At 37.5% G+C, this 13,030-nt stretch overlaps 8 protein-coding genes across 8 annotated transcripts; 3 read left to right on the plus strand and 5 right to left on the minus strand.

Moving 5' to 3' along the window:
- Positions 1-236: 236 nt before the first annotated feature.
- Positions 237-1,485, minus strand: C9374_003668 (uncharacterized protein; the record flags this gene model as incomplete). The annotated part of the gene is made up of 2 exons (XM_044693221.1): positions 237-1,016; positions 1,480-1,485. 2 exons carry the CDS (start codon positions 1,483-1,485, stop codon positions 237-239), a joined length of 786 nt encoding a protein of 261 aa, XP_044555798.1.
- Positions 1,486-1,682: 197 nt separating this feature from the next.
- On the minus strand, positions 1,683-2,597 carry C9374_003669 (uncharacterized protein; the record flags this gene model as incomplete). The annotated part of the gene is made up of 1 exon (XM_044693222.1): positions 1,683-2,597. The coding sequence occupies one exon, from the start codon at positions 2,595-2,597 to the stop codon at positions 1,683-1,685; it is 915 nt and encodes a 304-aa protein (XP_044555799.1).
- A 661-nt stretch (positions 2,598-3,258) lies between these two features.
- On the minus strand, positions 3,259-5,904 carry C9374_003670 (uncharacterized protein; the record flags this gene model as incomplete). The annotated part of the gene is made up of 1 exon (XM_044693224.1): positions 3,259-5,904. One exon carries the CDS (start codon positions 5,902-5,904, stop codon positions 3,259-3,261), a length of 2,646 nt encoding a protein of 881 aa, XP_044555800.1.
- Positions 5,905-5,959: 55 nt separating this feature from the next.
- On the minus strand, positions 5,960-7,540 carry C9374_003671 (uncharacterized protein; the record flags this gene model as incomplete). The annotated part of the gene is made up of 2 exons (XM_044693225.1): positions 5,960-7,342; positions 7,391-7,540. The coding sequence occupies 2 exons, from the start codon at positions 7,538-7,540 to the stop codon at positions 5,960-5,962; spliced, it is 1,533 nt and encodes a 510-aa protein (XP_044555801.1).
- A 110-nt stretch (positions 7,541-7,650) lies between these two features.
- Positions 7,651-9,003, plus strand: C9374_003672 (uncharacterized protein; the record flags this gene model as incomplete). The annotated part of the gene is made up of 3 exons (XM_044693226.1): positions 7,651-7,726; positions 7,778-7,987; positions 8,030-9,003. 3 exons carry the CDS (start codon positions 7,651-7,653, stop codon positions 9,001-9,003), a joined length of 1,260 nt encoding a protein of 419 aa, XP_044555802.1.
- Positions 9,004-9,043: 40 nt separating this feature from the next.
- Positions 9,044-9,388, plus strand: C9374_003673 (uncharacterized protein; the record flags this gene model as incomplete). The annotated part of the gene is made up of 2 exons (XM_044693227.1): positions 9,044-9,170; positions 9,234-9,388. The coding sequence occupies 2 exons, from the start codon at positions 9,044-9,046 to the stop codon at positions 9,386-9,388; spliced, it is 282 nt and encodes a 93-aa protein (XP_044555803.1).
- Positions 9,389-9,508: 120 nt separating this feature from the next.
- On the plus strand, positions 9,509-10,453 carry C9374_003674 (uncharacterized protein; the record flags this gene model as incomplete). Its single annotated transcript, XM_044693228.1, has 1 exon — positions 9,509-10,453. One exon carries the CDS (start codon positions 9,509-9,511, stop codon positions 10,451-10,453), a length of 945 nt encoding a protein of 314 aa, XP_044555804.1.
- Positions 10,454-10,491: 38 nt separating this feature from the next.
- On the minus strand, positions 10,492-12,633 carry C9374_003675 (uncharacterized protein; the record flags this gene model as incomplete). The annotated part of the gene is made up of 1 exon (XM_044693229.1): positions 10,492-12,633. The coding sequence occupies one exon, from the start codon at positions 12,631-12,633 to the stop codon at positions 10,492-10,494; it is 2,142 nt and encodes a 713-aa protein (XP_044555805.1).
- Positions 12,634-13,030: the final 397 nt, after the last annotated feature.

Here is a 13,030-nt window from a genome sequence, read left to right on the forward strand (position 1 = left end):
TTTATAAATATTTAAACAGGAAATCTTAAAACTGGTAGATCAAAATTTGCCGTAGCCATTCATAAAGTCGTAGTAACTATCCTTTTCAACCCTTAATGAGTAAAGACAATGGAGACGTAATAGTGTGATAAAAAGATTGGGAGCATAAAAAGTCGCCTTCAGCGTCCTGTGATTCTCCACTTGAAGTAATCCATTCAATGCTTGCTTATTAAAAAAGAATTGTGAGTCCACACCCTTTACTTTTTCAACTTTTCTTGATGGTACACACAAAAATCATCAATGGCCACTGGCCAAGCACCAGCATCAGCATCGTAGTCCTTGTAGTCGCCGCTAGGATAATTCTTTGTGAAATCTAAAAAGAGTTTCCAAGTGTCAGCAGTGATGGCCTTCTTGAAAACTTTTTCAATATATTCACACCAAACGTCCAAAAACTTGTACTTTCCCTTTAACACAAGTTTCCATTGACCGATAGCAACATCTGGAGGAACGGTCTTGGCTCCCTCTTCCAAAGAATAATCAAAAACATATTCATAAAATTCTTTGAATTGATTAGCATCATTGTAAATGTCTTGTTTCACTTGTTGAATCTTCTTCTTCAATTGATCAAACTTGGTAATCTTCAATTCGCTCATTCCTTGTTTCCATTCATCTGGTGTAATATTATAGGCTGTTTTACAACCAAGTTTATAAAAGAGAACGAAAAGGAGTGGGTCAGACTCTGGATCAGTATCCAAATCTTTAGCAAGTGCCAAAATACCATCCAAAGTGATATTATTGATGGTCTCTTCATTGGTGTTATTACTGAGTTGTTTGTATTTATCAAAAGCCTGTTCCATTTCCTTGGATGTGCTTGCTGAACTGCTCAAGCTTCCACCTGTGCTATTGTAATAATCATCGACAGCTCTATCCAATTCCCAGTTTGACTTTTTGAGATATTCAGTAGCAACCTTCTCTGAAGTTGAAGTAATGTTGCGGAATTGCTGAACGACACTCTTTTGGGAGGAGGTGAGTTTGGTCTGTTTGTGTCAATGTTGGAGAGGAGGTTGGAGCCTATCATGAGTATTTTGTGGTTCATTCAATCATCAGAATAGAAACCAAGTTGAAATCCATGTAGCCGCAGCAATGATATAAGAACAAGTCTGTTACAAATACTCGGATTGCAAAAAGTATTATAATACGTACAATTAATATTGGTCAAGATTTTTGAAACGAATTTAACAGAGCCAGAAAATATGAAGGTGAAAGCGTAAATGATCACATTGAAAAGTGTTCAAAAATGATAATTGTTTTCGTTCGTTATTATTATTTGAGATCATCATTTGAATAAAATTTTGAAAAGATATTGTGTACGAAACAAGATCATCAGCATCATATGAAATTCACCGAAGTATGAAAATAATGAATTCATATCAAGATGATGATGATTGGATGGTCATATAACTGGAGAATGATCTAAAAGCTAATCAAAAAAATACATACGCTCATGATGTGTGTGGAATTTTTTCTTTCAATTTCTGAGAGGAACTTGCAGCTTGTTGGGCGGCATCGCTCAGTTATTTTTGCACTTTACAATGCCAAACAGCTTTACCATTGCTAAGGGCGATGAACAATTCCTCAACATTTTTCTTCACGAAGCTTCGTGCGTGTTCAAAATCAACTCGAACACAAACTTTTAAATTTATTTACAAACATTGTCCTGAAATGCATTCACATTTTTCATTTCCATTAACCTTAACAATAAATCCCATATCTTTCACCACAGATGTTGGTCTTGACACGAGTGAATATCTTACAACATAGTCAAGAGAAACCTGAGAAGAGCCCAATGCTTTGGCACCTGCTTTCCTGAAATCATTCAAACTTCCTCTAGAGCCTGTCAAGACTTTAATATTTCTCGAGGCACAGAATTGTGTCAAATCATTCAATGACTCTAATGTTTCGTATGAGGCCAAATTCACTTGCACGATTTGAGGTTGAATTTTAATTTGACTGCTGGACATGAATGTTTGCAATTCATTCACACTAAAATCACAAACACCAATTTGTTTGACTAGACCATATTCCACTAACAATTCCACATCGGACCAATAATTCAATACTTGCTGTGGTGAGGTTGCTTTGATTAGTAACATGTCAATGTGAGCTCTCTTCAATTCTTGAAGTGTGTTAATGACTGCTGAAATTACTGCGAGTTCATTATTCGAGAAGGAGCATGAATCATCCTTCTTGTTGTTCATTGGAGTGGATGCATCTAGAAATAATTGTACACTCAACGAATATTCATCATCACTGGCTTGATATTGTTGGAATTGTTCAACGAGTACATTTTTCAAAATTCCTGCTGACCGTTCAATGGATGGCTTGTTGCACACCACATTGCTCGATGCTGTCAACAAGGTTTCATCCAAGAAGGTTTCATATTGTTCCGGAGTGGAGAGAGCTTCATGCTGACTCAAATTACTTGCTTTTAGAATGATAGCAGCTGCGGAGCAACATGATGATGAAGAAGGAGAGGTAGGTACTGTTGTTACTGCTGCTGTGGATGTACTTGTAGTGTTGTTTTGACTTTCCATAGTGGAAGTAGTGACGATCATCATTTTTCAAAATTTGAAATTCACGATATTGAATGTTAGGAGCGGATGACAAGAATTAAAATGGCTACTACTATCGTTGAACTTTAACAAGAGTGCTGAGAGAAAAATATTGTTGCAAAACGAGAGATAGAGGTTCTTGAATGTGCTCTAGCGTGAAAGAGAGTATAGTTGTTGGCGTGTTTTTTTGATTAAATTCTCTATGAAAAGAGTGCGCACTGAAAATTGTCCTTTCCCACTGAGCCAAAGATTTAAAAGACAAGTACTGTCGCACGCACAAATTGAGTTGTGGGTTGATGACGAAGACCAGGACGCACGTATGCTTTTTTATGTGTTGTTGTATCCAGTGGTTCATACTTTGTTGTCATCAACAGTACAGGCTTATTTGGTTCGATGGTTGATGTTTTTTGTGAAATCGATTGAGGATGAATTTATGCATGAACATGAAATTGGATTTAAACAAATTTCAAACACTCATTTCAAGAATCTTTTTTCAAGAATTTCTCTTACTCGCATCTAAACTTTTCCTGAACGAAAAAGCTAGATCTATTAGTAATGAAACAACACACAATATAAACAGCAACGCGATGAATCGTTCCACCGTGAATAAGAAGCCATATTTTGTCAAAATTTATTCGATGTAAGGGAATCTTCCTTAGTTCCTGCTTCAATTATTCACTGCTGCAGAGCTTGCAACCTCTATTCCTTTATATTTGAAATATTCCTCCAAATCAAATTCATCATTTCCCAACAGTTGTTTGAAGTAAATTCCTTTTTGAATTGTTAAAAAGTTTGGATTGGTTTTGTCGACAGGACATTCGTCGTCATCGGCAGTTAATGATAGCATTCTTTGAAATCTTTCATCGGAATCAAATGGATAGTTTTCAAACCTTGTGAACATCTCTTGATTGTTGGGCATGTCTTGGGATGAAATTGTTTCTTGTTTTTCTGTTAGTGTGACAAATTCAATGTTATTTACGTCGCTTTCAGTAGGTGGCGGCGTCGTTTGTGCTGCTGCTTTGGTTGGGGAAGGTACTACTTCTTGAGATGTTTGGTGCTTTTCTTTTTCTAATTGTGCCTCCTCTTTTGGCACAGCGTCTTTTTTCTTTTTCTTCTTCTTTTCTGGGGCTAACAACATACCAAATATTTTAGATTTCTTTTGCTTAGCAGTTAACTGAGTTTTTCGAAGTTCCTTAGTTGCCTCCTTCAATGAAGGAGTCATTGATGAGCCTTGATTGACAGAGTTGCTGCCAGATGAAATAATGCTATCAGCCTCGTACATGTGAATACTATTGAATTGATTATCGCTAAAATTTTCTGTACTCTCTGTTTTGGGGGCAGCCTTAACAAATAATTCGTCAAACGAAAGACTTGGTGTTTTTAGAATATTGAAAACGTCGGTGTCCAGTGGAGAGACTGCAGTCGATGCATCAAAATCAGAAATTGTTTTTCTTTCAGCTGAAGGCGTAATGCCACCGTCTACTTGCTCATTATACGAATTGAGATTCTCGAGAGGCTGCTCTTTAGTATTCTCCACACCTTGCATTGCTTCTTCATTTGATGCCGCAGTGTCTTGAAGGGAGATGGAAGATTTGGGTTCTTCGTTGTTGACCTCGGTAACACTATTCTCTTTATGCTCAACATCAACTCCAGTATGAAAGTTGAATTGATTTTCGAATCGCTTACCAAGTGAGCTCAAATAATCGTCGTAAACTTGGTTATATTCCTCTTCACTAATAGGTTCAATCTTTTCTCCATATTCTGCATAATAATCTATATTTTCGTTGGTGCTACTATTAGAAATTGGTTCAGCTTGTTCATATTTTTCAGTGATGTTATGTTGTTGATTGTTTTTTTCCTTAATGGACTTTTCTGATGACGAAGAAAGTGCTGGAGATGGTTGCTTATCGTGAATAGTGTCTTCCGTTCTAGCTCCATTTGTATTGACAGAAATAGGTTGATTGGTTGATGAACGTTTGTTAATACCGCTGATGTATGTTGTTGGCTCATCCTTTGATTTGTTGAGCGACATGTTGAGTAATGGGGATGAGGATCGTTCAATGTTGTTGTCAGAAGAAATTTCACTGGAATGGGCTTGTGATCCGTTTCTACTCACTGAATGGCTTGTTAAATTTTGTTGCAAAAATTTGGGTTGGTAGGTTGTAGTAGGATTATGGATTACAGGATGATGTTTCTGAGCAGTGTCGGCGGTTTCTGAATATTGGGATAATTGATACAATCCTTGTTGAGAGGAAACGCTGGAAGATAAAATTGTGGGTGTCATAGTAATCATTCCTTTGAGCTGGGAAATATCGCTTCGTAAATTACTAATTTCTCGTTGCATTTCCATTACATTCAGTGAATTATCAGTGTTTTTGTTCTGAGAGAGTATTAACTTTTGTTGTTCGTGTTGCATTTCGAATTGCTTCAAAAGCGTGGCCGAAAAAGAGGAATTTGAAGGAACGTCACTAATTTTGGACTTCAATTCATTCATACACAATTTCAAATCGTTCAATTCTCGCTGAAAGAATAAAATCGTTCCAATATCGTTGATAGGCTCTTTTTGTGGAGGTTGCCACTTGGATCTGGCAATATGTTGATATTCTTGATGGTTGTGAACAGTTTCTCCTTCTTTTGAGTCAGTTAAAATACTATTTTCGTTGTTATCAGGCAAGGAGACTGTTGGAAGTTTAGGATTTTCAAATATCTTCTTTTTTGTAAAGTAATTATTAAAATATGCTTTAAACCATCTCTTTCCGAATTTAAAAATTCCAATAGAGATCAAGAACATGATGATATATTTGATCAGAGAAAATAAAGCGTCAGAAATCGTTGAAGAAAACGAAGATGAAGCGTATTGCGATGGAAGCATAACAATTGGATAGCTATTGGCAGGATACATCAACGGAGGTGGAGCCAGCACTAATGATGATGATGATGGGTGTGCTGTATATGTAGGCAATAAATGGCTTGAGCTTTGATGAATCGGATTTTGAGACGAAGCATCTTCTCGGGATGATGAGCTCTTGCTTCCTTCCGAGAATAATTTTCTGTAGTAATGTTGAGACGCAATTGGATGAGGAGGAGTTATCAATTTTGTTGAATGACTATTGTTATACTTCTCTCCCGAGGTTTCGTCGATCGGAATGTCCATTGAAAGGTTCATCGGAGAAGGTTTAAAAGAATCTTTGTTTGTAACAGTATTCTTAGCCGAAATATCAGCATCTGTGTTTGTAGGTATTGACGATGTTGGATTACTGGCGAGCATAGATTCGATGCTGCTATTGGATTTGACAAAATTTAGCCCTGACATTGCGGCATTTTTTCTTCCTTTAATACCCTGGCTACGCGCAACAAGGAAAATTAATTTAATGTTTTTCACGAATATTGAATTTCTTCACTTTGTTTGAAAGAACCGCTTGCACGTTGTTACTTCCCGTTGAGGATGGAGGTGAAAAATCCTTGTTTTGCCTTGAAGGGAGTTGATTTCTTTGAATTGTGTTCGAAAAGTCTCTCCCAATTATTAATGGTCTATGAATTTCAATGGTGTTATCATTGAATTGCACAGGATATCTGTACGTTGAAAAAGGTGAACATTCTTCTCCATTTTTCACAATTTCAATATTCTCCTTATTATCGTCAGAGAAGCGATTGTTGTTTTGTTGTGTGGGAGAGGTTTTTTTGCAAAAAGGTTTCGTATCAAATTGCAGGACGGGCAGGGGAGGAGTCATTTGATTATTCTTTGGAGTAGTTACCATTAAAGAATCATCAATGGTTTTAAGAACCTTCCTTCCATTGATTACGTAATCACTTGCAGGATCACCATGATGGTCCATACTAAGAGAGGGATCAGAACTTGATGACAAACCGTTGCTTTTTGAGGCCATCTCTCTTTCAAGCTCATCAATTCTTTGCAGCAGAGATAACGTTCGTTCTTCGCTGTCCTTTCGATACAGAGAAAATCTTAAATCAAGCTCTTCATAGGAACGACGAGATTGATCAAGTTCTTGTTCAAGATATTTAGCTTTCTCCTCTAATTCGCATTCCTTTTTGGTTTTTTCCTCAAGTAAGGTCTCGAAAACTCTGGATCCACTGTCTATTTTAAACATCATATTTGATCTTAGATCCAGAAGTTCGTTCTTAATAAAATCAATATCAGACACCCTATTACTGGTGGCATCAAAGACTAATCCACCATTTGACGTTTGAACCTGACCTTCTCCTTGAAGGTTACTGCTCCATTCCCCAAACCTGTGAAAATCGTCTTCTTGAAAGATATCACCGACATTTGTCAAGCTTTTATCTTTGTCACTTTCGCTGGAGGTTTCAGAATTTTCTTGTTGAAGAATTCGCGAGGTTAAAGGAAGTAAGTCAAGTTGGGGAAATTCCATGTGCTGCTTAAATTTAGAAGGGTTCAAGAACTGAGTATTGTTGAGGTCAATGTTAAAGGACGGAAGAGTGTTATTAGAGGGTAACTTTGAGCTTTTTGAAAATGATTTCGATTTTGTAGATACAGGAACTGTTCTTGGAGCCTTAAAGTTAGAAGATTGTTTTGTTGGTGTAGTTAGAGGTTTGTTCCTTGTTGGAGGAGCTGAACATGGTCTTTCCTCATAATTCAAGAGCCTTATTGGGTGATATGATTCGGGACTATGATTCTTGAAATACTCTTGATTTTTAGAAATGCGTGACTTCTTTTTTGCCTCCATTTCTTGTTTCGATAATTTGTAAACATTCAAATTAGAAATAGTGCTCTACTTGCACAAAATCCTTCACAATCAGTCCTTGTAAACGGTACTTACATCCCATTCTTTCTTTTTCTTGGGTGTAGTTGAGGTTGGTCGATACAACACAGATTTCTTTTCCGAAGCAGTTTTCTTTGTCGAGGTATGACTCAATCGTATGTTGTGATTAGTGGAGGACGATGTGGGTGATAATTTGGATCTCTGCATTTTTTAGAGGTAAAAATGTAAAAACGAGGCGCCAACGTGCAAGTTCTGGTTATTCCCGCCGTTCTGGGAATGCCGCCCATTTTTTACATCAAAATCAATTATTAAAAAAAATGAATCAAAACATGAATACATCATCCGATGACCCAGCCGTTGAAGGAAGCATTGACTATTATAAGAAGAAAGTGGGTAAGTAACCTTTGTGTTTTGAAGAAAATGGTTGACATTCCAAATCAACAGGCGAATTGGAGAAGGAGCGAGAGGAAATGCTGAAAAAAGTTACCGATATCCAACTTCAATATCAAAAGTTTCATGACCAAGAATGGGAGCTAAGGCGAAGAGAGGATGAGATTGACTCTTTAAAAAAAGCCCTAGCTGATGCTCAACTTCATATATTTGATGAGCGAGAACATTCCATGCATTTGCAGCATCAAAACGATGCTTTGAAAAGTAAGTTATATCATTTAAGATATACAATTAATTCTTGTATAGTCCAAGAAATGGAAGATCGAAAGAAAATTAGGGATTTACTTGCTCTCACTCAACCAGTCACTCAGGAAGTCACCTATTTCAAAGACTGCAGACCAGATCAAGTCACCAGATATATGTTGAATACTAAAACAAATAAGGTGGTAGTAAACGATCCAAGGAAAGATAACAAAGAAATATGTATGGAGGAATATATTAAATCTGGAGGCGAGACGAAAAACACCTCTTCTAAATTTACGCAAGTTAAACCCAAAGTTTGTTCCAACAACATTCAAAATCAACAACAACAGCCCTCAAGAATATTACGAACTATAATAATGCCCAATGAAAAAACGGATACGTTGCTTCTTCAAGTAGAATCTCTTCAGACACGGTTGGAAGAACATGTTAAACTCTCCAAAGATAAAGAAGAGGCATTATTAAAGGAGCGACAAATATTAATGGAAGAGGAAGAGAAACGACGAGAGAGAGACAGACAAACAATAATGAAACTTCAAAGAGATTACGAGGACGCCCACAAAAAACTTCAAGTAAGCAATAGGGAATACTTTGTTACTTCACATAACTTAAAATTAGAGTTAAGAAAGCAAGGAGAAACGATAGATAAGCTCTCACAAGAAAATGTGTTCCTTAGAAAACAAATCGAAAAGCTGAAAGAACGTTCGCAAGAGGAAGCTCGCCTCCTTATAAACAATGCAAGAGAACAGACAGAAGAATACGCTCGATATTTCAGAGAACAGACGATCATGAAAGAAAATGACATTATGCATTTACAAGACCAGCTGGCAGCAAAGAAGGAAGAGTATAACCTCAAAATGAAACAAATGGAACTGAGCATGCATAAACTTCAAAAGAAATACAAAGATCTTGCAAAGAGACGAAATTTGGACATTGAAGGCTTTAACAACGATGTTCTGTTACTTCGAAGAAAGCTGATATCCTTACAACGCAAAATAAAGCAAAAAGAAAAATTGTAATTTGATTTCGGTCTGAAATCAACAAAACTACATACAAAAAATGTCAAATTCAACAACAACCAATTCATTTCAAACTCCACACACGACGAGTACAACGGCTTCCTTATCTTCAACAAACTCATCATCGGGAAGCAACATTATCAAAGAAACACAAGAAACACTTGAAAGTACGTTTCGTATCTGCTCTATCCCGAGAACCACTGATTTATAATTATGTTGATTTATAACAGTTGCATACGAAATTAATAACATTTTAAACGCGGGACTCGATCGTGAAAGTCTTTCAATAATTATGAATTTGTGTGAGATGGGAATCAATCCCGAAGCTCTTGCCGCTTGTGTCAAGGAAATTAAAAACGAAGCAAACAAGCTGAAACAGCTCTAATCAACACACTGTAATCTAAATTGAATGTACAAAAATGTTGGTCTATGATCCTCTGATGATGAGCTCAACAAGAGCCTTATTGCAAACTCTAAATTAATTCCAAATAAAGTCATTAAAAAAATGTTGAAACAATATCTGGTGCGTTCCGATAAAAGAAGCCATCTCGCCCTCGGAGGCATTTCCTTGGTGATGGCAAAAAGTAATGCTGTGATTACATCAGAAGAAAGCATGAATCGTACAACTCATTGGCTACTTCATGGTAATAGCCATACACAGGCCTGTTTGAGTGCTGTGATGATGAAAAGAGCTTTTCATCAAAACAAGAAATATTACCGAATGCCTATTGCTGCAACATCTCAAAACCTACCAGCAGAGGAAGAATATATAGACATTGAAAAATTAATTACGCCTTCTAAAAATCAACCTCCTCTTCCCGAAGATTATGTGTTATTGTACCGCAATCCAAAAGCTAGATTCTTCAAATTTGCTTTCATTGCATCAATCGCGAATGCCATTACTCTCACGATTTTGGCATATTTCACAATAACAATGGTCAAGTTTGACGAGCTTGGAAATAGAAAAGAGGCCTCTTTAACTTCCAAAATCTTAATAGGTTTAGGTTATGCCTTGGCAGCAGTAGCAGTAATTGCTGGTGTAGCTTATTATGCAAAACATAATATTTTAGAATTTGGAAGAATTGATGACAAAACAGTAAGAATTGTCACAGCTAAATTTGGATGGGCCAATTATAAGGACAATAGAATTCCAATTGATCAAATCAAAATTCCTCAAAACTCGGTTGAAAATCTCAAGTATAATTTATTTCTGACGGATAATGTTGCAGCTCAACAACTTTCAGAAGCACAAGTGAAAGCCTTAAAACGAAAGGGAGATTACGTTTTTGTTGGACTGAAGGGTCGCAAATGGAATCATATCATGGATATCACTGCTGATGACGCGTTTGTGGATAAGAATAATTTCTTACGTTTTCTTGAATATCATCCAAAAGTTGTTGCCAGCTCTATTCCTCGATCAGGAAAAGGATACAACCCATATAAGAATTAGTAACAACAGAGTATCTTAAATTTAATCATGTCAATAAATTAATGTTGACATGGGGTGTTGTCGTTATGACGATGTGATAATTTCTTTCTAGTAAATTCTTCTGCTTTTCGTCTTGTTTTTTCCAAAACGACTTGCTTTCTCTTGCTAATTCCAGGAGACGCCTCAGTACTTCTAATGCTGCTTGACTTGGATGCAAAGGAACGAACAGAGCTGGTTGCACTCTGTGGAGTTTCTAATCTGTTCGTTAGCCCATGACCAAGATAAGGCCCGCTTGATGACATTCTGTTGGAAGATGGTTGTGAAATTCTTGCAATAGATTCTCGTGAGGCAATGGCTCTGGTAGATGAGGATGAAGGAGGACTTCTCATGCTGGTTCCTGCACTATACATGGATGCTCTTTTGTTAAGGATATCAAAGGATGGTTTGTGTTTGGGAGGAGAGAAGATATTTGCAGGTAAAAATGATTTCACTCTCTTCTTTTCTTCCTCTCGTTCTGCTCTTTGCTTTTCCCTGGAAGCTCTTGACAGCTTGTCAACATTTAACAAATTAAGTTCACGTTTTGACTTCAAAATTTCTGTTCTTTGAATGTGTCTCTTTTCATTTCTTCTTGACTCAACTTCCTTCTTACGTTCGTCATCATCAGGAGACATAGTACGTCCATTCTTTTGGGTACTTCCTTGTTTCAATTGTTCCATTTCTTGCATCTTTGCTTGTAGCTCCATTTGTTGTCGATGGAGTACTTCTCGAGTCATCTCAATCTCTGCTCTCTCTCTTAATATCATTTCCATATGGGCCTGACGCTCTCTTTCCATCTCTGCTCTTTGCATTTGCATCTCATAATACAACCTTTGACTTTCTTCAGAGAGTTGGCCAGACATTACAAGAGGAGAGAAATTTGGAGGACTTACAGAGGGATATAGTTGAGGATTTTGCTGTTGCTGTTGTTGGGAGGGTTCTTGTGCTTGTTGCCACATTTGTTGTTGATCCATTAATTGTTGTTGTTGTTGTTGCTCGCAAAGTCGTTGTTGTTCCATTGCTAGTTGTTGTTTGAGTTTCTCTTGTTCTTGCTGTTGTTGTTGACTTTGAGAATTGCCAAGGTTGACACTTTCATTCATTGAGTTTGCAGAAAAGGTTTGTTGTTGTGGTTGTTCTTGCTGTTGTTGTTGACCAAAAGTAAATGATGCTTGTTGAGAAGGAGCCACTGGTTGTGATTGAGTAAAGGAGAAGCCACCAAATTGTTGTTGAGGTTCGTGTTGAGAAGAAAACCCAAAATTCATTTGAGAAGGTTGTGTGACACAAGCGTTCATATTGGTTTGAGAGAATTGACATGAAGGATTCACTTGTTGTTGTGAAAGTGGTGCCATCATTCCAAACGAGCCGTGCTGTGTTGATGCAACGGATGTTGGTTGTTGAGTCATTGCATTAGGCATTGCAAGTAAGGGAGATCCATTACTATTCGATTCAAATCCAATTTCCAAGTCATCATCGAGAGTGAGTCCATGATTGGCTGTTGCTGATGCGGTCGAGGGCATATCAAAGGTCGTATACGTCAGAGTCGTAGAACCTTGTTGATTCGTCGTCATGGCTCCATTCGAGGCCGACAATGATGCATTCGCCTTGTTGAAGAGACTCGTTTGCCTCAATCCAAGACTCTTTCTTTTCTGAAATTCTATAATGTTTGTTGATTTTGAAGAGTTCGCGGTGGATGAAACGTTGGACGTAGTAACAGCACTCATGGATTTTCTTGTTGTAGTGGGTGCAGATGTTGTTGTTTGCATGGCAGTATTCTGTTGATCTTCCATTCCACCCATCTCTGAATCTTTAACCGTTTTAGGAACACTTGTACGTTTACTCAAACGTTCTGCCAAGTGAGGAGGAAGAGTCTTTTTCGGTACTGCTGTATCGAGTTCAATGGTAAAGGAGGTTCCTTGTTGTGTGTTGTGTACTTGAGAGACTTGTATTTGAGGAGTTAATTGTTGTGGATTTCTATTTTCCAAATGAGAGGAAGAGGAGGTTTGAAAGTGAGAGGTTTTTGGGAGTGTGGGTGTAACTGGCATATTGGGACGTTGCATTTGTTGGTGTTGTCTTCGGAGTCGTTCGGTTCGGTTCATTCCGAGGACGCTATCATCTTTGGAGAGAGAAGGAGGAGGAGGAAGCATGCTATTGTTGTTAGTGTTCATCCGAGAATGAGTTGATAATGTTTTGGTGCAGGGAGGAGGGGAAAGAAAGTGTGCTCTCTGATTATTCATCAACAATTGGTTTTTGTTTGAAGCGATGGATTGATGAAACCGAAAGCAGAATCTGCTGTGAGTGGATTTGTTTTTTTTGAATTCTTGTTTGTGAATCGGCTAGTTTTGGCGCGTTACAGTGATTGTTGTGCCTACATCTTCTTTCAACGTGGACTGGATAAGAAACTGTAAGTGAAGTGTTGATGAATCCCAATAGCTACCTTTCATTTTCTGTGAACTAAAGTTGTAATGAACATTCATAATTGAACTTTGCTTTTTGCCAGGTGTCATCACGACTCTCCTTCTCCAATTCAAGAAATATGTTTGTCCTCCTTCCAACGAGAAGCCG

This window comes from Naegleria lovaniensis, assembly GCF_003324165.1.
Source record: "Naegleria lovaniensis strain ATCC 30569 chromosome Unknown tig001, whole genome shotgun sequence".
NCBI lineage: Eukaryota > Heterolobosea > Eutetramitea > Acrasida > Naegleriidae > Naegleria > Naegleria lovaniensis.